We start from the raw sequence: 24285 nt of genomic DNA on the forward strand, positions 1-24285 counted from the left end.
TTGTAATGAAGGTTCAATCATCTGCTGCATGCCATCCGGTCTGCTTAGAACAGAGCATAGCTTTATCTAAGGAATTAGCATACAGATTCAGCAATGCAATATGAAGAAAGCTTTACTATGGGTTAATAACTATATTTAGTTTAGAGTACAACCGTATGTTGCTTTATATCAGGATGATTCGCCCAGAGGTTTCCCTCAATTTCGTAGAAGGATTCTAATTCTAATGCTAAACCTCGCTGCCCTTCTTGTCCCACTCCTCAGTCCTCCGTCCCTCTGTTGGCTCGAGCCGTCTCCTCGTGGTCAGCCACCTCGGAAACGAACCCCAACCTGGCCTTCGGCACGGGCGACGTCATCACCGCAATGCTGAGCTTCTCCCAGGGTGACATCATCAGCGTGCTGCAGCAGAGGGAGGACTGGTGGCTGGGACAGCTCAACGGGACTCAGGGATGGTTCCCCAAAAGCTATGTCACTTTGGAGACGGGAGGCAACACGGAGTAAGAGGACACACGGGAGTACACACACCTCTCTGATGCCAACTTTAAGCTTTAATCGTAAGACTAAATTGACTTTGTGTTGTTCCCATTCCAGTGTGGATGCATTTGACACATCTGACTCTGTTCAGCTAGAAGGTAAGAATAGTTTATATGTCTCTACGTTTTAATTATGACAACAAGCCAACTGTCGGATATGTTGCTCTGACTTACGCTCTTGTGTTTTATCCAAACCCAGAGTATGTGGCTTTGTACACATATGAGAGCCCAGAGGCGGGGGACCTGACGTTTGTTGAGGGAGATCTTGTCATGGTGACGGAGAGAGAAGGAGAATGGTGGCGAGGATGCATCGGGGATCGGACCGGGGTTTTCCCCTCCAACTATGTCCGACCTGTTGAACCAGAGGTGACACAGATTTGTGTTTCTAATTTTATTAATTGTATAAAGTGTATTATATATTAAGGAATATTTCAAAGATTAGTCAGCCGTAAACCTTTGATAAGCATGTTATTACTTTACATTCTTTTCTACAAAGCAATTAATCCATGAATCTTTATATTGACCCATCTTTATATATATATAGATAGATAGATAGATAGATAGATAGATAGATAGATAGATAGACAATGTGTGTGTGTTCTTTCATTTTTAATGCAATTTACTTATTTGTTACTTTACTCCTTAATGTACTGCAACTTTATTAATTTAGGTGTCAAAACCTGGAGCTCCAATCAAAAAGCCTGGTGAGACTCACAAATACTGCACACACACACACACACACACACACACACACACACACACACACGCACAAAGACTGTCACAGTCTGCTGATTAACTCTATTATGCTCTTGACATTTACCTGATCTAAATCCACCCTGTGCTCTCTCCGTTTTGTCAACAGAGATAGCACAGGCAGTCAGCACCACCGCCGTCGGCCCGATGATGCATCAGCTGCATCTTTCTCCAGGGCAGCTGATTGTGGTCCTGGCCAAGAACTCCACTGGCTGGTGGCTCGGGGAACTGCAGGTCAGAGAGATATTTGAATATCCACAGTGACGGTCTTTTCTTCCTCTGTTTGAAGAATGCATGAGGATGAAATATATCAAATTCTTTATGAATAGATTCAAAAGAAACGTGTTGCAACACGGTACACAGTCAGGTTTAATGTATCACGTATGTGTAAAATGACTCAATGTCTGTAAATGTACCGCTGCTGGTGCTGTCGATGTTTTTGTATCTGCTGACTTGTCAGATCAATGAAGAGCTGGTGAGGTAAGAGGAGTAGTAACAGGGTTGTCAATAGGTCGTACATCTGCATCAGCGAGAGGCCTACTTAGTGCTGATGCGGCCGCTATAGCTGTTTAAACTCTCGGTGAACTGTTTGACACGGTAATGAGACGGTAATGAGTCAAGCTTGCAGCTAGGGGACAGTTCAGACAAAGACAGTCACAATTTGAATTAACATTGTTGGAGGATTACCACAGCTTTCTCAAATTGTCCAATACCCTAAGTAAAGAATAAGCTGATTTACATTTGTATTAAGTTCGGTCAAGGAGGATTTCACAGACTTTAGGCCGAGCTTTGGCTTGATTTATGACAGCAGCGAATATAAATTCACAGTAAAGACCTGTCACGATTCAGTATAGGTTGTTTTTTTTACCTGCTGAGACTCAAATCCGACAAAATCAATTCATCAATGTTAGATTTCAGAATTGAACCAGCAGGCGACTGATTTACTCTCACTGGCTCTTTGCCCTGCAGGCTCGAGGCAAGAAGCGGCAGAGAGGCTGGTTTCATTCCTCTCACGTCAAGCTCCTCGGCCCCTCCAGCAGCAAGTCCTCCCCCTCCCCTCTGCCAGGTGCTTGACACACTTTGAACACAGTGATGAATCGGTTCTGTCTTACATGGTCAAGCGGGCACATATTTCTTGGCCACGATTACTTTGACAACGCTGCCAATATGAGTTTCTGTGTCTCTGATTTTGACATTATACACAAAAATATGCTTTAATGCATGAAACAAGTATGGTACTATAATGCTATTAAATTACAGTGACTGACTAACCTGGAGTGAGTGTATACAATTCATTCATCCAATGACTGCTCTATTTTGTTCAGTAATTATTCTGGAAAAAAACCCCAAAAGTTCTTGGTTTTATCAATAGATTGATGACATTTAACAAGATTTAGAATCTACAGCCATGCTACCAGTTCCGTGACCTAAATGCTAATGTCCAATCTATCCAATAGTTTTCAAGACCTTTCACTTAAAATCCCAAATGTCAACCTCTTGGTGGTGCTAGATGAAAAGTCAGAGGATCACCAAAGTCAGTAGGATTCATCCTCTGGGGACCCCGAATGTCTGTAGAAAAGGTCATAGCTTTCTATCAAACAGTTGTTGAGATAATTCAGTCTGATCCAAAGTGGTGGAGCAACATTGCCATTCCTGGATCCGCTCTGCCAGCAAAAATCCAATAAACTGAACCATCTAACTTATGAACACGCTCACGTCCTTATAAAACCCCATTTGTGCCTCTGAACCCTCAGTGTGCCAAGTTATTGCAATGTACGACTACACCGCCGCCAATCGGGATGAGCTGAGCTTCTCTAAGGGTCAGCTGATCAGCATCCTGGACAAGACCAACCCCGACTGGTGGAAAGGAGACGCCAATGGGGTCACAGGTCTGCTGCCCACCAATTATGTCAAGTTGACAACAGAATCAGACCCCAGTCAGCAATGTGAGTAAACCTCAAGTTTTCTTTCTGCCTTTTACGGCTTTATTCACAGAGGGACAATATTTCTCTGTCTACTTGAGAGAAAATCAATAATGCACACATTGAATTATTGTGGGAGTGCGGTTGGTTGGGGGGGGGGGGGGGGGGGGGGGGGGGGGGGGGGGGTAAGACAAATGGAAAATGATAAAACATATTTATCAGCTGGAGAAAGAAACTTCTCTCTTGTTGCTGACAATCTGATTGGTTGACTTGGTTCACTGCAGACACAGTAGATTCCTTATCCATGTCAGAGCATGGAGAGGCCGACGGTAAGATTAAAGGAGAACTTTCTGTCACACACGGATAATTGTTGAGCATGAACCCACTGCACTAAAAAAAGCTCAATCTCCACATACTTTGGGTGTGATACTTATTGAAATGATCGACGTCTCACACCTTCCTAAATTAACAAGACAAGAAATGTCAAATTAATATTGATTTTGCCTTTTTAAGTGTCCATGAAACAGCTTCACCAACTATTTAAAATCATTCAAAGGTATAGTTTGACGTTTTGGGAACGTTTATGCATCTTCTTGCCGAGAATGTCTGTCTGTTATATAAATTAAAGCTAGAGCTAGCAGGCGGTTAGCTTAGCATACAGACAGGAAGCAGGGAGAAAAAGTTAGTCTTGCTCTCTCTATCCAAAAGTTAAAACTAACATAAACCTGTAACGCTCACTAAATAGAACGTTAGATGTCCACGTTTTCACTCTTTATGTTAAGCTAAGCTAACGGTCTTCTGCTATAGCTTCATACTTAGCGTACAGATATGAGATTGGGAATCTAACTCTCGGCAAGAAAGTGAATGAGCATTTTTTCCCAAAATGTCTTTCCAACAAATCACTGGGTCACAGAACAAAGGGGAACAACTGATCAGTTTTAAACTCAGAGCACTTGTTTTCATCGTAATCAGTCACATTATGGAAGCTTCATTTTGACTGGACGATTGATACGGTAGGTAAAGATAATGTACAATGCACTTTTTCCACTTACTGCATACTGCTGTGTGTACAGTACACTGATGACTTCTCTGTTGGGTGTAATTTCCTTATTCACACATAGCTGGCCTGATTTTTTTAATTTATTTTTTTAAGTGCTCATTCTTAAGCAAGAGGTGTGTGTTTGAATTAGTATTCATAGCTTGCGTGTTCTCCCCACAGCAGTCGATCTCTGTTAACAAGAGCGAACACTCTGGACGTTTAATTAGGATGAACTTGTTAAAGCCGCAGACACTAAACACAATGAAATTTTTATTTTAATTCTAATGAACATGAACTCATACACACCCCAGTACACACGAGGCCTGCGCTTCATCAGAGAGAGAAAATTACCATCATGCTCCAGCTGATACGATTAGTAACAACATTTACATTTCCAGGAATACATTATTAATGCATTTGCATGTAAGAGTCCAGCATTAATATTAAAACTATATTAATGTCTCTCCGTCTCTCCTTCATCTCACTCACCTCCCCCGCCCGCCCCTCCACTTCATCTCTTTTTTTTTCTTCTGTTTCCTCTGTAGGACAGTAATGCTGGCTTTCTTCTCTACTTCTCTTCTTTTTCCTCCTCCTCCTCCTTCTTCTTCTTCTCCTCCCCCTTCTGTCTGAGCCAATCTGAATTGCCCTATCGCAACAGGAAGCCCAGCCGTCAGCAAGAACAGCCCGGCTCTGCGCTTTCCACCTCACTTGTTTAGGACCGTGTTGTTCTATGCTTCTCTATGTTTTTGGTCTATTTTTAAACTTTATTTTGCTTCCTTTACCTTCTCCTCTGTCATATTCTACAAGGCATTTATTTCTCCCCCTTGTCCCCCTCGCTCTCTCCTCTTCTGTGTTCCCCTTGTTGTTTCTTTAACTAACTAATTAACCGGGGGAGCGGGGGAGGCAGAGGCAGCTAGACGTGTTGCAGAGGCTTTTGTCCCTCTGATACAGAAGCATGACATGTGCAGTTTTGCTAAAGATGACTGGAAATATATATATATATATATATATATATATATATATCACAAAAGTTTAGTTACATAGTATAATGAAAATAATCTGTAGATGTAATCAGACTGAAGTCATTTAGTTTTCTAAAGGCTATGAATCAGTACGACTTTTTTTTAACAGGGTCACTCATTCTTGCACTAACGACACTAAACCTTGCTAAATATGGACCAACGTGAAGACTCACTGTTGCTTAATTCACCAATGACCTTTATTGCTGCTTGCTCGTACTAAAAAAAAACAATTAATTGTGATTTTATTATTCACTTCTGATGCACTCCATTTATTAATGCTTCCAAGCGATTTAAGGTCGACACTCATCCTGTACTGAACTGTGATATCACCAGCAAAAAAAAAATACAAAAAAACTCACAAATATTAGCGTACTAACCGGTAAGAGTAGATTCAGAGATAATGACGCAACACTGCTGACATTCACGTCCAACTTCTGCCAAGTTTGAACCTCAAAGACTACTAACGGAGTCTTCCACTGCTCTTTCCCTTGAGCATTTGCTACTTTACTCATTCACACCTATGCAATCATCAGGGGCGAGCACCTCACCACGAAAGGTGCTTCACTTTCCTTTAATTCAGTGTCCTCGGTAGCAGCGACCTTAGCGTTAGCATCGCCTGCTATGTTCCCTGAGTTCATGTACTGCGACTACAACGTGCCTCACTCTTCTGTCTGTGCATTGAATGTAAATAAAATATTAGAGCTGATAATAAATGCAGATTTTAACATGCTCCGTGTGTCGTGTTTCTGACGAGAGTGCTTGCTGTAATTTCCTCAGTGTATTGATGATTGACAGAAAAGTATTTGTGTGTGATGCACATGCTTGTGTGTCGCGTGCATGCGTGCGTGCATGCATGCATGTTTGCCTGTTTGCATGTGCGTGCGCCGTAGGGTGCGCTGACCTGATGACGTTGGACACAATGACCCCTCAGGAGAGGAAGAGGCAGGGTTACATCCACGAGCTCATCCAGACTGAGGAGACCTACGTGGAAGACCTGGAGCTGGTTCTAGAGGTACGAACGTACACACACACGCGCACACACACACACACACACACACACACACACACACACACACAAACATACGAGACCTGGTATTTTTCTATAGTGTTTAATTTTTCTGTCCATTTGCATTAGGTCTTCTACAAGCCCATGTCCGAGTCAGGCCGGCTAACAGAAGCTGAGATGGGAATGATCTTTGTTAACTGGAGGGAGCTGATTATGTGCAACACCAAATTACTCAAGTAGGTATACTAACCACCGTTTATGAAGCTGATGATGTTATGCATGAGCTTCTTCATTGGAGGTTGCTGTCTACTGAAAGGAAGCAACTGCAAATTTTGATTTAAAAAAAAAATGATTTAATTGGGAATCCACTGTAAAACAGACTTTGATCTACTAATGAAGATGTAACAACAATCGTGTTCTACATCGTCATCCTCATCCATTGTTTTCCAGAGCGCTGCGGGTCCGTAAAAAGACCGAAGGAGAGAACATGCCGGTTCAGCTGATAGGCGACCTGTTGGCTTCGGAGCTCGCGCACATGCAGCCCTACATCCGCTTCTGCTCCTGCCAGCTCAACGCCGCCGCCCTGCTGCAGAGCAAAACCCACAACCAGCCTGACTTCAAAGACTTCCTCAAGGTACGGGTTGCCGATAATGGATGATAACATCAGAAGAACTTCAAGAAACACAGTGACAAAAACAGACAATAAGATACTGTTTTCTCTCTCACTGTGTGCCTTGCTCTTGAGCAGAAGATAGCCACTAACTACCGCTGTAAAGGAATGCCACTGTCCAGCTTCCTCCTCAAGCCCATGCAGAGGATCACGCGCTACCCCCTGCTCATAAAGAACGTATGTGGAAAATACACTCTCTATGTCTAATTACAACGCTCCCCCCATCCACTACTTTTTCCTCCCCTGATATTCATTGTGCGGTTCCACTTCTCCCTCCTTTCCTCTTCCCGGTTGGTCAGATCCTGGAACACACCCCAGACTGTCACGCGGACCGCAGCCCCCTGAGAGAAGCTCTGGAGCGGGCCGAGGAGCTGTGCTCTCAGGTCAACGAGGGGGTCCGGGAGAAGGAGAACTCAGACAGGCTGGAGTGGATACAGAGCCACGTGCAGTGTGACGGACCAATAGAGGTAAACAGGCATTTTTTTAAGGAGTCTATAAATGTCAATATTTTATCGCTGCGGTAAAGTACAGTTGTAAACATCCTCTACAGTGCGTTTTATGTTGGATGCCACTGTGATGGATTCTGCTCGATTGCTTTGCAATAACTCAGTTTCACGTCTCCTTCGCATCAGAATTTATACCATCTGTTACCAAAACAAATGCACACATATAGCAGCATTTTTACACTACAGCACTGACTGTCCTTTCCTACCTCTCTCCTCAGTCATGCCCGTCTTTACTGTCTTTCAGCACTTGGTCTTCAACTCGCTGACTAATTGCCTCGGGCCTCGCAAGCTGCTCCACAGCGGTCGGCTTTACAAAACCAAAAGCAGCAGGGAGCTGTGGGCTTTCCTCTTCAATGATTTCCTCCTCCTCACGCACAGCGCCAAGTCCTTCTCCTCCTCAGGACCAGACAAGCTATTCAGCCTGAAGACCAGCATACAGCTGAAGATGTACAAAACAGTAAGCGAGAGGCTGGGCGCTAACCGTAGACAGGAATATAAATACCTTCTGTGGTGTTAAAATAGTACCTGCGCTGCTTTGATTATTTATGACATACAGCAGGTGAAATCTTCTTATCGTTTTCCTTCTGTGGTCCTCTGTCCATATGTGATTCATCACTTCATTTTTTTTCCCCCCAGCCACTGTTTCTAAATGAGGTGTTGGTAAAAATGCCACTGGACCCGTCCAGCGATGAGCCAATCTTCCACGTCTCGCATATCGACCGAGTCTACACACTCAAAACTGAGACCTTGAACGAGAGGTATGCATGCACATGTTAATATTCACAAACTTAAAAACCGATCACCTGATCACATTGTCTAAAGGAGACATGCATGTACTGTGTCGGTAGGACTACGTGGGTCCAGAAAATCAAAGCAGCATCTGAACAATTCATAGAGACGGAGAAGAAAAAGAGAGAGAAGGCTTACCAAGGTAAACACAGGGAACCTTGTGTGTGTGTGTGTGTGTGTGTGTGTGTGTGTGTGTGTGTGTGTGTGTGTGTGTGTGTGTGTGTGCTGGAAGATCTTACAATGTCCTTCTAAAGCAGTTGATCTCTGTGAACAAACATCACAGTGAAATCAATAGTGAGATACATGTAAATACTGTACATACACATATTGAATCATTTTTATTTGCCAAATTTGTAATCGCCCCGAATTGTATAAGCACCTGTTTTGTCCACACATTAGTCACAACAGCAGCCATTTCAGCTGCAGAATATGTGATGGGGAGTGTTTAGGGCCTCCATCTCACGTCTGTGTGTTTGTTTTAGCACGTTCCCTGAAGACCAGCGGGATCGGCCGACTGCTGGTAACCGTCACTGAAGCCCAGGAGCTCAAAGCCTGCAAGCCCAACGGTAAGGCATGCAGAGCCCATCGCTCCTCCCTGTTGCCCAATATCATTTCACAGTAATCTCTCGTTAATTGAACAACCCATACAACCCCCCCCCCCAGGTAAGAGCAATCCGTACTGTGAGCTGACGATGGGGGCTCAGTGCTACACGTCCCGACCGGTCAGCGACACTCTGAACCCAAAGTGGAACTTCAACTGCCAGTTCTTTATCAAAGACCTCTACCAGGACATCCTGTGTATCACTGTGTTTGAGAAAGACCAGTTCTCACCAGACGGTCAGTGCATAAGAGACACACAAACAGAATGGAGTGTTAGGCTTTTTGTCCAATTTGTACCTGCCTGTGCAGAATAAAGGAAACTCTGCTTTTTTAAGCGACAGACATTACCTGCAATCCCTTTTTTGTGTGTTCTGTCTTTTCGTTCTTCACATATAGTACATCTCTATCTGCAAAAGATCTTTATCTGTTGACATACTGACGTTGGTATTATCCTCGAAAACTGTCTCAATCAGCCTCGACTAATATTTGAAATCCCTTGAAGACATTTCTTTGTCATTTTATCAGTTTTACTAAATGTTTTCTGCCTCTTCAGATTTCCTGGGTCGTACTGAAGTTCCCGTGGCCACTATAAAGAAAGAGATGGAGAGCAAAGGTGCAGCGAACCGTCGCCTACTACTGCACGAAGTCCCTACTGGAGAAGTTTGGGTCAAACTAGACCTACAGCTTTACGAGCCAACCAAATGAGGACAACACACAGCCAAAACATTCCCTCAGGCACTCGCACCACTTATTTTTTTATAGTAATGAAGAGAAGACATTTTGCATAAACAGCCGCACACATCTGTAGCAGTTGCCTTGAAAAACTCTTGATTTTACTGTCACTGCCTTATTCTGCCTTGAGCCACCCAAACTCATTTAAGTGATCTTTGCCAAAAATGGAGAATGACAAACGGATGTAGAAGCTAAAATGTAAAAAATATTTTTACAAATTTGTAACCAATACTATTTTACTCGGCCTGTCCAACATGTCTTCTTTGATTATATGAAGACATCCGTCCTGTTAAACATTCGCCTGCACACTGCCACGCGTCCTTTCAAATGCTGCACACTACTGTACAATGTCACGTCAAATGTTAACCCTAAGTTTGACATTCTGTCCTGAAAATGGCATGAATAAAATGTACAAAACAAACATTTTCTTTATTGCGGCTGAATGTTTCGCTACTTTGTCAACACGTTCCTGTAGTCCTACACGATTAACCCTTTCTACAGTGCCTTAGGGGAAAAATGTGAGGCAGTTAGAAGCGAGCAGAGGTGAAGATTTACGGTTAAAATGGATTTTATTAGGATGCGGGCGAGAGCTGAAGCCGTTGTTAACTCGCTGGTTGTTGCCGACATCCACGTCTGAGGAGCCAGCAGCCGGTCTGATGGCACCTTCCATCTAGTGTGGCAGTTGCACTGATGTGGTATGGTATGGTGTCGAGCCTGCATGCACAACGTTGATAACGTTATTTTAACTGAAGGATGTGCCGTTGTGCTGCAGCAGTTATCACATTGTCACCGCAGATCCTGCTTTGTTCTATAAAATATGTTTTGACAATACTAATACTGCATATTTGTACCTGCTGGACTTCTTTCCTTCCGTCTCATCCCCCACTGGAGTGTGTCTGGTTGCAGTGACTGGATGATTAGATGAGGCCTGTAGCAGTTTGTTGGTGTGAGACGTCACAGACTCACAAAGAGGAGGATCGCTCTGAGGTAGCTTCTGCACTGGTCTCCTTGTATATTTACATCCTGAAATAGAAGGGAAATTGGTTGGCTACAATTAGCCGCAGTAAGCTACTGGTCATACCAGACCAAGTGAGGCTGTAGCTGCAACACCTCTTGAGTGTATTGAGTTGAGCAAGCTTGCCTTTTATTGCTCATGAATGCAGCTTTTCTTTTGTAACGGTGTTCTTTCTTCTTTCAAAGGTTATATAGTCTCACATTAATTCCCCCAAATTAAAGAGAAAATGCCACTGCGGATATCTCTCAAAGCAAAGCATTCATATAAGTCTTCAATTTCCTTTTAGTTAAAAAAAAGAAAGAAAGAAAAATACCTGCTTCACAAGAACCGGCTGTTCTCTTTTCCTTCAGTCTTTCATGTAACTGAAGGTACAATGGGTCCTTTAAGTCAGCTGTGCTGAGCTAAAGGAATAAAGCAGCGAAAATATTGTCAGTAATAGACACATTCAGAATACTTCAATACATCCAAAGCTGTTTTTTTTCTATATATATTAAGTGTAATAAAATTTTTAAATCTTCACCTTCAAGAAGTGTGGCTTTCTGATGTGTAGAAGAAACGGATTGTATTCCCTTAGATCATAGGTGTCTAGAAACACACAGCCCTGAAGATGAAATACATTACAACAGTTAGATAATTACACATCACTTGTGTGAGTACAAGCGGGCCGAATGGTGAGTTCAGCATCACCTTGGTGTTGCAGTGATGGAGGTAGTGACTGTATGAGCTCTGGCGCCTCTTAACCGCCGCGGGGCTGCAGCTGGACGCGTGTTCCTCCACTCTCCTCTGGAGGGGGAACCAGACGCGCTCCGTCCAGCGCTTGTGCAGCAGCTCCTTCCTCCTCAGCTCCGTCATGTCCCGCTGGCTCAGAAACCTCTCCAAGTCCTCAATGGAGACGCATTTCAAACAATGTGGGAGGTAAAGACACAAAGTTAAAGATTCAAAGATTTTTGAATCAAAACATTTTTTTTTGTAGAGATTAAAAATGTAAAAAAGCTGCATTAAACTACAAATTAAAAACACTGGAAAACCACATAATTTGGAGAATGTAAGCTCAAACAAAACAAACATTGTGCTGTCTGTTGTCCAAGCTTTCTTACCTTCACTAAACCATTTTCTGTGTCCAGTAAGTGTTGGGTTATTTCCTTCACCTGTTGATTTTCAGCCTCCATCTTGGCCTAAATAGTAATACATGCAGTAAGATCATCCACCTTCTTTTTGTGCAGGTCTGAGTCTGGTTGAGTGCAATACCTTCAGTCGTCTGAGGGAGGTGTGAGAGAGCCGGTCCTGTTTGGCTCCCGGCTGTGGCCCTGAGGGTGAGGCCTCATCCCTCGGCCCTGCTCTTACACATGTAGTGGGGCTCCTAGCGGGGCTCCTAGTGGGGCTCCTAGCGGGGCTCCTCGTCCTCCTCGCACTCGGATGAGACGGGTTCCCTCTGCGCCCTGCAGCGTCCCTCACATCTGCCCTGTACTCCTCAAGAAAAACCAGCGGTGTCGAGTCTTGTGATCTTCTGTAACTGTGTCATTTTCAATATAAATCCCATTGCAAATAACAGCACATATACTGCAGTGTAGGATCACAATGTAGAGGAAAGAAAACACAAATTGCAGAGCTCCATGTGGATGATCGACTCTTCGAAACCCCAGCTGGAGTTCACCGACGGACCAGACACAATTATGTAGGTGAACAGAAGGCAACAGAGGCCAGCACAACAGGTAGCGACAGATCATGTCACTACCAGGAAACCTGAGCTGCATCTCACTGTTACGCAAACACATGGGACATGTGTGTCAGTGCACTGTGGGTTGTTGTGTTTTTTACATGATTTTTAGCACATCAGTCCAAATGTGGCAGCTTCCTTGCTGTGCTTGTTGTTATGCTTTTCTGAAATAATACCAGTATAACTGTGGACCTGGATGCTGGGCTGGTTTGTTCATCTGCATGTCATCTGATCCCTCCAGAGCCCTATTGTCCAGAGTCAAGAGAGGATAACAGTGGCTACCGTATATCTTTCATGTCAATATAACCCGAAACCTTTCCATTCAACTTTTCCAAGGCCACTGAGATTCCAGGATTGCACATTCAGACATAACACTGTACAGACAGAGGATAAAGAGGAGCAGTCAGGCATTCAGACCAGTAGGCTGCCCAGGGTACACACACACACACACACACACACACACACACACACACACACACACACACACACACACACACACACACACACACACACACACACACACACTGTATCTAGGCAGCCTCCTTGACATTTAGAGACAAGTGATTAGTTAGCTGTTGTTTTTTACCTCTGATTTGAACAGGTTGACAGGAAAAGGTGTGTGGAAGGTGATCACACCACTGGTTGTGTTGTTCTTCTTGGGGCCCATCCCTAAATCATGAGGGAATAAAACGGGTTGAGCCATCAGAGGTAACTGCTTGTGTGGCCTACTGGACCAAAACAAACTTGAAAAGTAGTTGCTTGTAAAGTAACTTGAAAGTAGCTGCATCGTATTACTCAAGCAGTACATTGTGTCTGCTAATGTCAGGATTTACCAGCCCGTGTCACCATAGTAGTGTTGTGTCTTACCTTTGTTGACTTGCGGACGTTTGGGTCCGATGTTCGTGGGGGAAAAAAACCTGGCAGAAATGCGCCAAAATGAACCGAAACTCCTCTGGTTTTGGGGTCAGCGCATCATCACAAAAAACACACGTTGTAACATTTTAAACGTGAGGCGACTGCTAACCTTTGGTTTCCTCTTCAGACTATTCAACAGAGGCGGTGACATGTGGAGAGGGAGAGAGGGAGAGAGGGAGGGGGAGCTACTCCTCCACGTGTCCTGCAGTCCGAAGCTTTTTGTTGCCATGACAAAGACGCACTTCGGTGTGTGTGTGTGTGTGTGTGTGTGTGTGTGTGTGTGTGTGCGTGTGTGTGGGTGTGTACGTATTGAATGTAAATCAATTTCACCCAAATATTCAGTAAATGTAATTTTACATTTTAACTGTTGCTTTTATTATCATTTACATATTTTTTTTGTTTAGATTTAATTAATTTATTCAATACTTTTTACTCAAGGTTATACTTAAAATATAATCAATTATATTACGTGTCACTTTGTTGCCATCATTTTTTGAAGTAACCATTGTTCAGAGTTTTTAGCCTAACACCCAAATTAATTAATTTTAGATTTCTTTCTTCCTTTTAAATTGGCAACAACTACAATGTCTTTCTTTAAGGTGAGTGCTCCCACCTTGTCTGGCACTCAGGTGTGTCTAGACTAACTTGGAGTTCATCCAGCCTAGTAAACCCATGATGGCTATATGTGTACACACTGAGAACTAAGGTGTCCTCTTTAGGCATGAGAAAGAATCAGTCCTGTAAAAAGCATGTGTTATGTAAGAATAATCTTGGCTCTGGTTTGCATCCAATCACTAATTAGGCTATCCTTGTATAAAATAATCCAATAAATCATTGATTGCAACCATTTGGCACATGGAGCAAAGTAGTGTCCATTTCTGTGAGACACAACACGGTGCAGTAAGTTCAAGGGTTGTAGTCTGATGGTCCTAATACGCCTGCTGACACCTCAGGTGAACTTCAGGCTGCAACTGTCCGACACCTGCGGAGAATGGGATAGGCCTACTTAATGTTTAGGTATTAGCCGCGTGAAGGCAGGGCAGGGCAGGGCTTGGCCAGATCATAACTTGGGGAGTTCACTGCTTTCCTTATTTCTCGTTGCTCGAGTCCGGGACAGGGGGGAGACCACATGGATTGGTGGACTTGGTTGGCAGCGATTATTGCCCTGCTCTGGATTTTCTGCTTTATAGACGGTAAGAGAATATTTCGTAAGAGGAGATTTGGAAGCCTTTCAGGAACGACGTGGCACCGGTTTACAACCTTATGGCAGAAACTGCTGTCACACATTTACAGCATAAGATAAAAGACTACTTATCTCTCTTTATGACATGTTATGATAGTAGGCTGCTCAGTGTGTGATTTGCTGGATAAAACAAATAATTTGACCTTTCAGATTTTGCTAAGAATTGATAATCAGTTGCCAAAAACATATGAAAGGATGGCCCACTGAGACATAGTCAGGAAATCAGGACAGCAGAGTAGCCTGTGAGTAAGAAGGTCTGCTTTACTAGACTTTATGAGTCACAAAATGTTTATTTTTAATTTTTAAACAAGTTGTTTTGTTTGAGACTTATGATTACTTTTTCCAACAGCCTACATAATTTTTGACAAAAGTTAAACTTCCAATATATTAATATAATCGTAAGGATCTGTTGCAGACTGATTTGTGACATTTTGGCTTCCTGCGCGTGCTGAGGTGATGCCCGCCACATGGTGAACGCTTTAATCCAGTGGCCGACGCTGTGTGTAATGGTTGCTGACATTAGCCAAGGGTGTTAAATTAGAGCTGACCCCGATGCCCTCTTATCTCCAGGCAACGCCGTGCTCGAGCTGCGGCTGCTCTTCCACGCGCTGACCAAAGCCGCATGTCACCTGTACCTGGCTCTGCTCCCGCTGCGCCGGGCCGTCACCCACTTCGCGGACTGCGCGCGATACCTGGTCAACCATGCCCAGCAAACCCCCGCTCCGCACGGCGGCAGCTCCCTCCTCCACCACCAGGTCCAGCCGCTGGCCAAGAAAGGCACGCTGCACTTCCTGGAGGGCGTGTGCGTGGTGTGCGAGACGGTGCCCAACCTGATGGGCGCCGCGCTGAGCGTGGGCGCCGCCTTCTGCCACATGCTGCAGGGCGGCTTCTACGTGCTGGCGGCCACGCTGCGCACCATCCAGGTCAACCTGTTCTCCCAAATGAACGGCGAGAAGGACCGGTGGGACAAAGAGCGCCACAGAGCCAAAGAGGGCGAGAAGAAGCTAAATTCTAGAGTGTTGGAATACATCTCGGTGTTTTGTCAAGACCCGGTCAGCGCTTTACGCATCAAGGTTGACGTACCACCTGTGTATAGATAATGTTTCCCTCCACGTAGGCCTAAAACGGTATCCTGGTGAATTGGCACATACGGGGCCTTCGTCTAACTGCTGAGGCTTTACAGGTGCAGGCAGTGTGTTGATTGGTTTGCAGAGATGACAGGAGGTTGAACTTTAAACTGTTTCACTAACAGTACAAACAGAATCAGAGAAGAATCTATACTTCAGTGTGGGAAAACAACAATCTATGGTGCGTTTTGTTACATTTGTTTTACATTTATTGAGATGTAACTAAGTTAAAATAAATGTCTCAAACAAACATTTATGATATTTGGTACAGTATTAAGATTTTTTTATTGGTACAATGTTTATACAATCAAGAGTCATAATTTAGTTTTTACTATCTATTGCACGTACTATGCCAGCAATCAAGTTTATTTTAAAGTGCGCCATTATGCATTCTCCTCATTTAGACACATCATCCTTGCCAAATAATAAATCTGCAGGACAAAAACATACTAACACAATGCAACCGATTAAAATACAGTTATAGGTCAGTATCGTTATCCACAGGCATCTTTAGTGCATCAGCCATACTGTGAGCCTTTTCTTCATCAACTAATGGATTATAGGCATCAAGCGGAATCAGCAATACCGTCGCAGGTCAGGTCTTTGTAGCGTTATCTTTAGTACAGGATGACATCCAGGACACAGAGAGTGTGGGGGGGTAGCAGACGTTGGAGATATGGAACGCTGCCAGGTTAAGTCTGTGCACTGGTGTCGAGGATGCGGCATCGCTACCGACGGCTGCATTAAGGCACGGAGGGAAGGGTCAAGCGGGGCGGGGATAAACGGGACGGTGAGCTGATACTGTAGATGGATCTGTTCCAGGGGAGGCTAAAGTTTTGCGTCAGGCGTCGTCTGGAGCATCTGGGGAGGGATTTTCCCGCCTACAGTGAGAGAGGAAAAGAAAAGAAAAAATCCCTTAGGCTGCTGTCGGTTGGGGCGGTAAACACATGAACCAAATCCTAAACACATGGTTAGGACAGTGAGCTTAACGAGGTCACAGTGTTCATCTTTATCTGTTGCATTTCAGGTGAGCCGACTCACAAAACATGTCGTTAATTCTTCTGACGGCCGCTTTGTTCACTCTGTACTCATTCTGCTCAGACCTGTGACGAGAAATCAGACGGAGAACCTTTTAAAAAAAGCGTTGGCATTAGGAACACAGACAGCTTCTCAACCACCACAGAAAATGAGCTTAAAACCAAACAGATTTGCCGAAGCTAATCTCGTTACTCACGCCTTCAACTTCGTCAAGGCCTCCAGCCTCCGCAGGGCCGACACAACGTTCTTTTGCATGTCGGACGAAAGGGCTTCATAGGTGTGAAGCTCACCTGAAAAACACACATTGATGGGGATCCATTTGCTGATAGGAGTTTAACAGCTGGAGATTGTTTCGAGGGGTCAGTGGTCACTTTGTTTCACCTGAGAGGATGAGCTTTGTAGCCAGGTTTCGCACAGCAGGTAGCAACTGTTTCTCGGCGAACACGTGAACTCCGTCTTCACAGAGGTACCTGAACATCACCTGGACATAAAAACACACCCGATCAAACAGGAGGACGTAAACCGCCTATTTTTAACTATTCAAATCCAACAATGTAATTGTAGTTAGAGTCTAAAACAGTAACTTTGTGAGGAAACCTGCGATATATAAAATCGGCGACTGCGATACTTTCATTTTCAGCATCATGACATTTGAAGGAAAAGTCAGCCAGGTGTGACCTAAACAACATTTTTTAGTAACGGAGTGTCTGTAATCACATTAAAAATTCTATTATACATTTAAGATATATTAATCTAACATTTACCAAAATACCAGATTTAAAGAGCACTGGGAAGGAAATAATCTCTTAACATTTTGATATTTCTATTTATGCAAATTGTATTCAAACAGAGCAATCAACAACTGCTTATGAGCTGAACTCTGAGAAATTACAGCCCTGTAAAATAAAGCGCTCCTGATTTATATTTTCAACATGGTGTCAATTCAGTTTCAATTCCTGCTCCACACTTCCAGGAATAATGTTTTTAATCCTGAATTATTTATTTGTTCATTTTTGTTGACCTAAAAGTACAACCCCCCCCCCAAAAAAAAGAGATCTACTGGAATCAACATAAAAATAAGTTCAATTGCATAACAAACTACCTCAGGGTTGCCAAATCCCACTAACTCCAAGAACAAAAGCAGAGGTCATGACGTCAGTGGTCGCTACGGCCTTGTCAGCATCATGAGCAGAGTGCGTTATCTCAATCAGGCGAGGCAAAAGTCAAAAGCACCTGATAAGAGTCTAGGAAGGGTTGTAGAAGTGCCTGCAGGAAGGATAGCACCTCCATTCCCGCGACCGACACCGTCACTTCCTGTTCACTGATGTGGATCGCTCCACATTTCGTCAGGAGGACGCATGCCTCCTCAAAGTCCTGATTAATGGAAAGACAGAAATCAACAGGCAGATACGCACAATATCAATAACAATCCAACAAGTGGATTTTTTAAATTAATATAAAAGGCCTTTGAACAGGTAACAATATGCCGACAAAATGGTAATCGTGATAGTGGAGAGCATTTTGATTTTCCTGGGCGGCTTTTTCACATTTTGTTGCCTCACCAAAGGCTACAAAATGACTCCCAATGTGTCTTACAAATGCAGACTCAGTTTCTACATTAAACATATACGCCTAAACATGCCCAGTTTGTCAGAGGCAGAGCTGTGATCATGTTTGCGCCACATATATTATCACCGGGGTTCAACAGCTGGTGAGGCTGTTACCTGAGACGACTTCCCGGGGACGAAGATGAATTCGTTGGAGAAGACGTCTCGTAGGAAGCAGAAGAAGGCGAAGAGCTCGTCTGCGAACGGAAGATCACAAGGAAAATATAAATCAGTAAACGTCACGGTGCGTTATTTTAGAAATATACATCTTGTAGCCCTCACCTCTCTGCGCCGTCTTTGCGACGTGTATGGCTGTTGCGAGCAGGGCGGGACGCACAAAAATGTGCAGGGACTGATTCCTGTAGGCTGCCATCATCAGCACCGCCACCGCCGTCTTGATCACATCCTCCTCCGGGTTGATCGGACGTTTCCTCTCAAGCTCCTCCTCCTCCTCCTCCTGAACCAGGTAGACGCGCCCCGCTTCACGGCGAACTATGGAGTGATGAAGAGCCACGGCGGATGACATCACATCCGGGTCAGGGACTTGTCCTGGAGAAAACGGCATCCACATTGTCATTGCATCAGCCTCAGAGTAGTTTTGTAACGCATTTGTACATGTGTGTTTAGGTGCCTGCATGTGTGTATTTGCACACACACCAGAGCTGTGAAGTGAGGCGGTTCAGTGGGGTCCTCTTAGGGTAAGTTACTTAAAGTGCATTAATCCACTGAAAATCTCCTAAGTGAATCTGAACGCTTGTGCCAACTCGCATTCCTCTAATCTGTCTGATCTACCTCAGACCGGGTCGAAGGAGCCTTTAGTGTCCCGAGGTAAGACGCTGACGGATCCAACTTACTTACTTTTCTGCATTAACTCTATCTGGTTCACTTGTAATGCACTATACAAATGCCACCTACTGGTCATTCAAGGGATGTGAAAATAAACCTTAAAAAAAAAAAAAAGGCCCACTAAAACAAGAGCACTCACCTTAAATCACATGCTGCCGCTTGATGTAGCTGCATTAGTGCAAAATGAAGCACTAAAAAGACACAATATTAACGGCATATACATAAAAATCCATCTATCTTCTTCACCCACCAGGCCAGTTCAGGCGAGCCCCGAAGTCCAGCGCCAGCTTCCTGAGCCAGAGGGTTTTTTCTGTGAGCTGATGCCACGGCAGGCCCTCCTCGGTTAAGACTGTGGTAGGAGCCTGGAGCAACAGGCAGGCCATCAGAGACCACGGGCCGACCAGAGAGCCCTCCTCTTGGATTCGTACCATCAGATGAGCCAGCGAGCTCACACAGGCCTGAGCCTCTGCACTGGGCTTCTGAGGAAGATCTCTGTGAATGGATATAAAAAAGGGAGAGAGAGGGAGAACATGCATGACTACAGGTATATGTTGGAGGGTTTCAATTACACTTTGATTCTCGTGGTTTTTTTTAGACTGAATCCTATGAAAACTATATTGGAGAACTTGTATTTTCTACCTGGGTGTGAGGTTGTACTGGCAGTGGTTTATCTTGCCCCGACACAATTCTCGGACTGACATGGGGCAGCCAAAGTTCACATGCATGTTGCCGTAATTGTTCTGGAGCACTTTGCTAGCCTTCAGCAGACCCTGCGGAGAAAGAGCCAGGCCGGGAAGTGAATCGCGAGCAAGAAGTAATCAACTTTACTCATGCGCGAACCCTTCTGACCTGCACTTATGAGATACTGAGGTTAGAGACAAAATAATATTGTTTGCAAATACGCTAAATGGATTTTTAACATACTGTAACAAGCACAAATACATGTCGGAAAAGTTTCAGAGAGAGGCAGGCTTAATGGGGCACTGGAACGTAATTAACCGTCACAATAAACAGTAACATAGCAGTGAATGCTGGAAGGAGGTAAGGCTTCTTGGACGGAGTCGATTGAAGCGAGTGACCAGGACGTACCGCGGTGCTTTCTTTGGGTTTGGGGACACCCAGCAGCTCGTGGGCGAGCAGCGACTCCTCCAGCACTCGGTCGTAGCTGATACTGATGGGGACCAACTTGATGTCATACACCTCGCCTTTAAAGTAGGGCTCCAGCACCATGTGCATCATGCCTGCAGACACGCGCAAGCACTTCAGAATTGTGTCCCGTTCTCAAAACGGCAATGCATGAGCGCAATCGTCGGTCAGCCACAGGAAAAATACGGCCTTCAGATGATCCTAAATACACTGTAGCACACAGCTGCAGACAATATCTACTCCTGCACACAACGCTGTAACACAAATTGGAACAATGAATATGAAACAAAAGAACTTGTTGAAGGGGACTCGTAGGAGGAAATGAGTATCATTTCTAAGGTCTGTTATCCAGCAACAACGTTTCCTGACAGAGACACTCTTCTACCCTGCAACACACACAAAGCGCTGACGTGACACTTACCTAACTTGGGCACCAGGGACTTCAGTGTGCGACTTCGCAGGCCTTCCACATAAAACTCCAAAGGTGCAAATCCTGTCTACAGAAAACACACAGTTGGAAACACTCTTTACAGACAGTCAAATACAGCAGCCGGTGGATTTAGGAATACTTGAACAAGCTGAAGCCATTTCCAAGAAGACAGTTTGAGTTTGGTATGGCTGATGTTTACTTTGACAATGGTTCTGACATATTCCGACAGCACTGCCCAGTACAGTTTGTCAGAGCCGATGGCACGGCGGATATAGAAAGCTCCCGAGCGGCGAAACATCTCTCCGAACATCTTCATCCCTGCAAGAGCTTTACAGTGGAGAAAAACAGAGAAATGAATAGGAGGGAGGGAGGAGGAGAGAGAAAGAGAGAGAGAGAGTGAGCATCAAGAAAACGTTTTACATCAAGCAGAGGTGTTGTAATGCAACTCTACATGATCTATAATACCCTGTTGTTTTGATTAAAATAGATACTTGCGAAGCCCTGAAGCAATTACAGGCACTGGGATGTCGTAGGTGAACAGGATGTAGGAGATAACCAAGAAGTCCACATAGCTCCTGTGATTGGGCAGCAGGATCACAGGACACTCCTGAACAGCTTGTTGGAGCTGCATGGGACAGACAATAGAATAGAATAGAATAGAATAGAATATTACTTATCAAGTGTTACTTTTCATAAGATAGATATATACATTAGTTAGTCTCAATAAAGAGCAAGCCACTATTTCATACATTCAAATATGATGAAATATTTGATATGTTAAGATCAGCTTCTGTTGTTGAAAAGAAAAGAGAGAATGTGGCAGTCCTTCGATTAGAGGAGAAGACTGTAAACACAGAGACTGATTATAATCTTCTTAACTCTTATTGGTATTTTCTCATGTTTTTGTGTCTAATTGACTAACGGGGACAACAATTTCTGAAATTGGTCCAGTATTGAGGGAGAGCGCAATAGACGGCTGCCGCTCACGGGCTGCAATGTATTCAAAGTGGGCTCCGTCATTTACGTCCAATAAACGTCCTCGTTCCGCTCAAAGTCTCGTTCAGGAGTGAAGGGCGAACCGGCTGCTGCAAGGCCAGGAAGCTCGGGAGAGTGGGTGCTGTGACCTCATGGAGGCCCACACAGAACGGATGCTGTGAAGAGTTGGAGCAGTTGCTGCACGATATTCAGATTTCACAACGACATTTCTCCTTGAGCGGGACAATAGAAAGACCGGATCAAGCGAAAGGTAAGTGCAAATGTTTTATTTCTCTATAGGATCTTGTCCATAAGGTTGTCCGAAACTTAAAATTACAATAGGAGCCCGTCAGTGGCAAAAACAAGCACTTTCAGTAAACGTAATGGTACATTGACACTGCGCCGATTCCATTAACAGCGTTCTCCCTTAATACTGGACAAATTGTTATTCAGGTGGTGGTATTAGTCAACACATTAGTAGAAACCAAGATAAGATTACCGGGTACGAGGTCATTGTAGGACGTTACATTTATGAGGTAAGAGCTTCATATTGCATCTCAGTTTACATCACCCACATAATTGCAATTATTAAAAATAACCATATTGTCTCACTTACCTAATGTTGAGCATCACAGACAAACTAAATTTGGATGAGGTGACTCTTTCAGATCTACTGTATTTGTACATGAACAGTTACTTAGACTCTGTACATGGTAGTGTACAGTGGACACTCTCCTTCACTGGCTGTATGAAAGTGGTGTATATTTGGTAATGTGCTGTTGTTGTAAGCATAGAATTGATTTGGTCCTGACCGCGTTGAGTCCTTCAATGTTGACATGGACGCCGGTGAAGAGTCTCTTCAACACCTTGGTGAGTATGTAGGCCAGCAGCCTGATGAACCCCATCTGCAGGCTCTGAGACATTTCGTCCAAAATCCCACAAGCCTCTTCTCTCACCTCCTCCAGCGACGCCCCCGTCTCCGTGGCGATCTGACGGGGGGAACGCAGAGGGAAAAGACTCCATATTGATGAAGCAATAGTGTAAAATCTGTGATGCGTGTGTTTTTTTATTTTTTATTTTTTTAAATGACACCATCCCACCTCCTCGACCACGTAGCGGAGATACTGGGACTCCAGCACGGCTCTGGGGAGGTCAGCAGCGGTGCAGGTCGGGCCTCCTTTGTAAGGGCTGGGGCTGAAGGTCCTGAGAGCATGGCAAAGATCACTGCTGCACCTCTTCTCCTTCAGTATATCCACAAACTCCTCCTCATTTTCCGGGCCTGCTCTGCCCGAATCCCTATACTGGAGGGGGGGGGGGCATTGTTGTGTTAGAAGCATTACAGTTTGACACTTTTTATGGAATAGGAACACAGAAACATGGCTGACTTGACTCAGGTATGCGAGACGAAAGGAAGAGAATATAAGACATTTTGGGAAGTTACTGGCTGCAGAGGGAACAAACGACCATATACCAATTTTCTCAACCCCTATATTAACTAATTATCTGTTACACGTGACGGTTTTACAGGTAGGCATGCTTTTGTGAAGCTGCAACGAGAGTCCAACCATGGTCCAACATGCAACTTACTTTAAGTGGGATGTGAAAACTTTGAACCTCCAGCGCACGCACGCCCACATACACTATTATATATATATATATATATATATATATATATATATATATATATATATATATATATATATATATATATATATATATATATATATATATATATATCTCATGTCTGAAGGAGATCTTTAAATACAGAGATTTTTTTTTAAATCTAATTTAGCTATAAACTGAACACACTGCCTCCTTATCTGCAGTCTGCTCTTATTTGCACTATGATCCGCTAATGTCGGTTGGTAGCGACCTATTAAGCAACACTGCTCAACTGCAGCTGGACAGATATATTTAGGGCAATAATAGCCTCAGCTTGAAGACAAGCGAACACATCTAAAGTCTTTTGCGCGTTCACTCGCTGTCAGCAGTTGCAACACTTTAAAATGTAAAACTTTCAAAGCGAAACTGAGCTCGCGCTGTGCACACGAGCAAGCGACAGCGCGGTCTGAAGGAATGCAGCAAAGTGTAGTGTATATAAACGGAGTCGTTTCGACGGCTCTCTTACCGTGCTCGTCATGCTTCACGGGTACAAACACAAAGCTCGCAGGTGGCTGTCCCCCTTATCGACTTTCGTTTCCCGTACTTGAAGGTCCCCCTGCGAGACTCCCAGCGTGAAGAGCAGCGGGGCCACAGCCAATCAGTGGTGTCGCTGGGTTTGAGAAACTCCTCCCGCTGTAGAAGAGCGCAGCCCTTTGCTCTTAAATAACCCCACAGTGATGTGCACGACACCAATGTTAGAACAAGCACGTGTCCGAGGCTTAAGTTGCGTGTCTATCTATCTATCTATCTATCTATCTATCTATCTATCTATCTATCTATCTATCTATCTATCTGTCCATCCATCCATCTGTCTATCTATTTATGTATCTATAAGCAGCTTGATGCATCACAGTGATGACAGACAAGCTCCAGAACAAAATAATATTTTCTCAAGTACTGTATTTAAGTATAAATGTAAGGTACTTTTACTTTACTTGAGTACCGATCTGAACGCCTGGGATCATTCTTTTATTTATAAGACAACATCAGGCTTG

The 24285-nt window shown here is 44.1% G+C and overlaps 3 protein-coding genes across 3 annotated transcripts in view; 1 reads left to right on the top strand and 2 right to left on the bottom strand.

The window, feature by feature from the left end:
* The window catches only part of itsn2a (intersectin 2a), a 34785-nt gene extending 24795 nt beyond the window's left edge, over positions 1-9990 (top strand). The window contains exons 21-38 of the mRNA XM_068708818.1: positions 262-494; positions 589-629; positions 730-896; positions 1201-1234; positions 1393-1517; positions 2253-2349; positions 3038-3229; positions 6157-6278; positions 6402-6508; positions 6723-6906; positions 7021-7119; positions 7242-7409; positions 7693-7905; positions 8085-8206; positions 8297-8379; positions 8720-8803; positions 8901-9074; positions 9391-9990. Coding sequence (XP_068564919.1) covers positions 262-494; positions 589-629; positions 730-896; positions 1201-1234; positions 1393-1517; positions 2253-2349; positions 3038-3229; positions 6157-6278; positions 6402-6508; positions 6723-6906; positions 7021-7119; positions 7242-7409; positions 7693-7905; positions 8085-8206; positions 8297-8379; positions 8720-8803; positions 8901-9074; positions 9391-9542 — 2397 coding nt within the window. The 3' untranslated portion in view covers positions 9543-9990. The remainder of the gene's footprint in view (positions 1-261; positions 495-588; positions 630-729; positions 897-1200; positions 1235-1392; positions 1518-2252; positions 2350-3037; positions 3230-6156; positions 6279-6401; positions 6509-6722; positions 6907-7020; positions 7120-7241; positions 7410-7692; positions 7906-8084; positions 8207-8296; positions 8380-8719; positions 8804-8900; positions 9075-9390) is intronic.
* A 46-nt stretch (positions 9991-10036) lies between these two features.
* fam228a (family with sequence similarity 228 member A) lies at positions 10037-13347 on the bottom strand. Its single transcript, XM_068708819.1, has 9 exons — positions 13169-13347; positions 12888-12970; positions 11833-12054; positions 11682-11759; positions 11272-11466; positions 11105-11185; positions 10898-10985; positions 10421-10592; positions 10037-10283 (listed from the first exon to the last, which is right to left on the bottom strand). Exons 2-9 carry the CDS (start codon positions 12966-12968, stop codon positions 10172-10174), a joined length of 1029 nt encoding a protein of 342 aa, XP_068564920.1. The 5' UTR covers positions 12969-12970; positions 13169-13347; the 3' UTR covers positions 10037-10171.
* A 2491-nt stretch (positions 13348-15838) lies between these two features.
* gnpat2 (glyceronephosphate O-acyltransferase 2) lies at positions 15839-23866 on the bottom strand. The gene is made up of 16 exons (XM_068708822.1): positions 23757-23866; positions 22729-22929; positions 22441-22617; positions 21149-21278; positions 20853-20980; positions 20645-20720; positions 20167-20318; positions 19717-19847; positions 19328-19569; positions 18514-18780; positions 18349-18428; positions 17858-17998; positions 17006-17105; positions 16821-16914; positions 16628-16689; positions 15839-16467 (listed from the first exon to the last, which is right to left on the bottom strand). The coding sequence occupies exons 1-16, from the start codon at positions 23766-23768 to the stop codon at positions 16415-16417; spliced, it is 2046 nt and encodes a 681-aa protein (XP_068564923.1). The 5' UTR covers positions 23769-23866; the 3' UTR covers positions 15839-16414.
* Between the last annotated feature and the right edge of the window lie 419 nt (positions 23867-24285).

Source organism: Cebidichthys violaceus, unplaced genomic scaffold, assembly GCF_023349555.1.
Source record: "Cebidichthys violaceus isolate CVI_PGR_0920_01 unplaced genomic scaffold, fCebVio1.0.p SCAF_14, whole genome shotgun sequence".
Taxonomy (NCBI): domain Eukaryota; kingdom Metazoa; phylum Chordata; class Actinopteri; order Perciformes; family Stichaeidae; genus Cebidichthys; species Cebidichthys violaceus.

What these genes read in the sequence shown, in the direction of transcription:
- fam228a (XM_068708819.1), bottom strand. Translation starts at nt 12,968, where the DNA reads ATGGGCCCCAAGAAGAACAACACAACCAGTGGTGTGATCACCTTCCAC. An exon ending in TCAACCTGTTCAAATCAGAG is followed by an intron (nt 12,055 to 12,887) that starts GTAAAAAACAAC and finishes GTTTTTCTTGAG; the next exon opens with GAGTACAGGGCAGATGTGAG. An exon ending in CCTCCCTCAGACGACTGAAG is followed by an intron (nt 11,760 to 11,832) that starts GTATTGCACTCA and finishes ATTACTATTTAG; the next exon opens with GCCAAGATGGAGGCTGAAAA.
- gnpat2 (XM_068708822.1), bottom strand. An exon ending in CAGTACAACCTCACACCCAG is followed by an intron (nt 19,570 to 19,716) that starts GTAGAAAATACA and finishes ATCCATTCACAG; the next exon opens with AGATCTTCCTCAGAAGCCCA. An exon ending in TCCCCGGGAAGTCGTCTCAG is followed by an intron (nt 17,999 to 18,348) that starts GTAACAGCCTCA and finishes TCCATTAATCAG; the next exon opens with GACTTTGAGGAGGCATGCGT.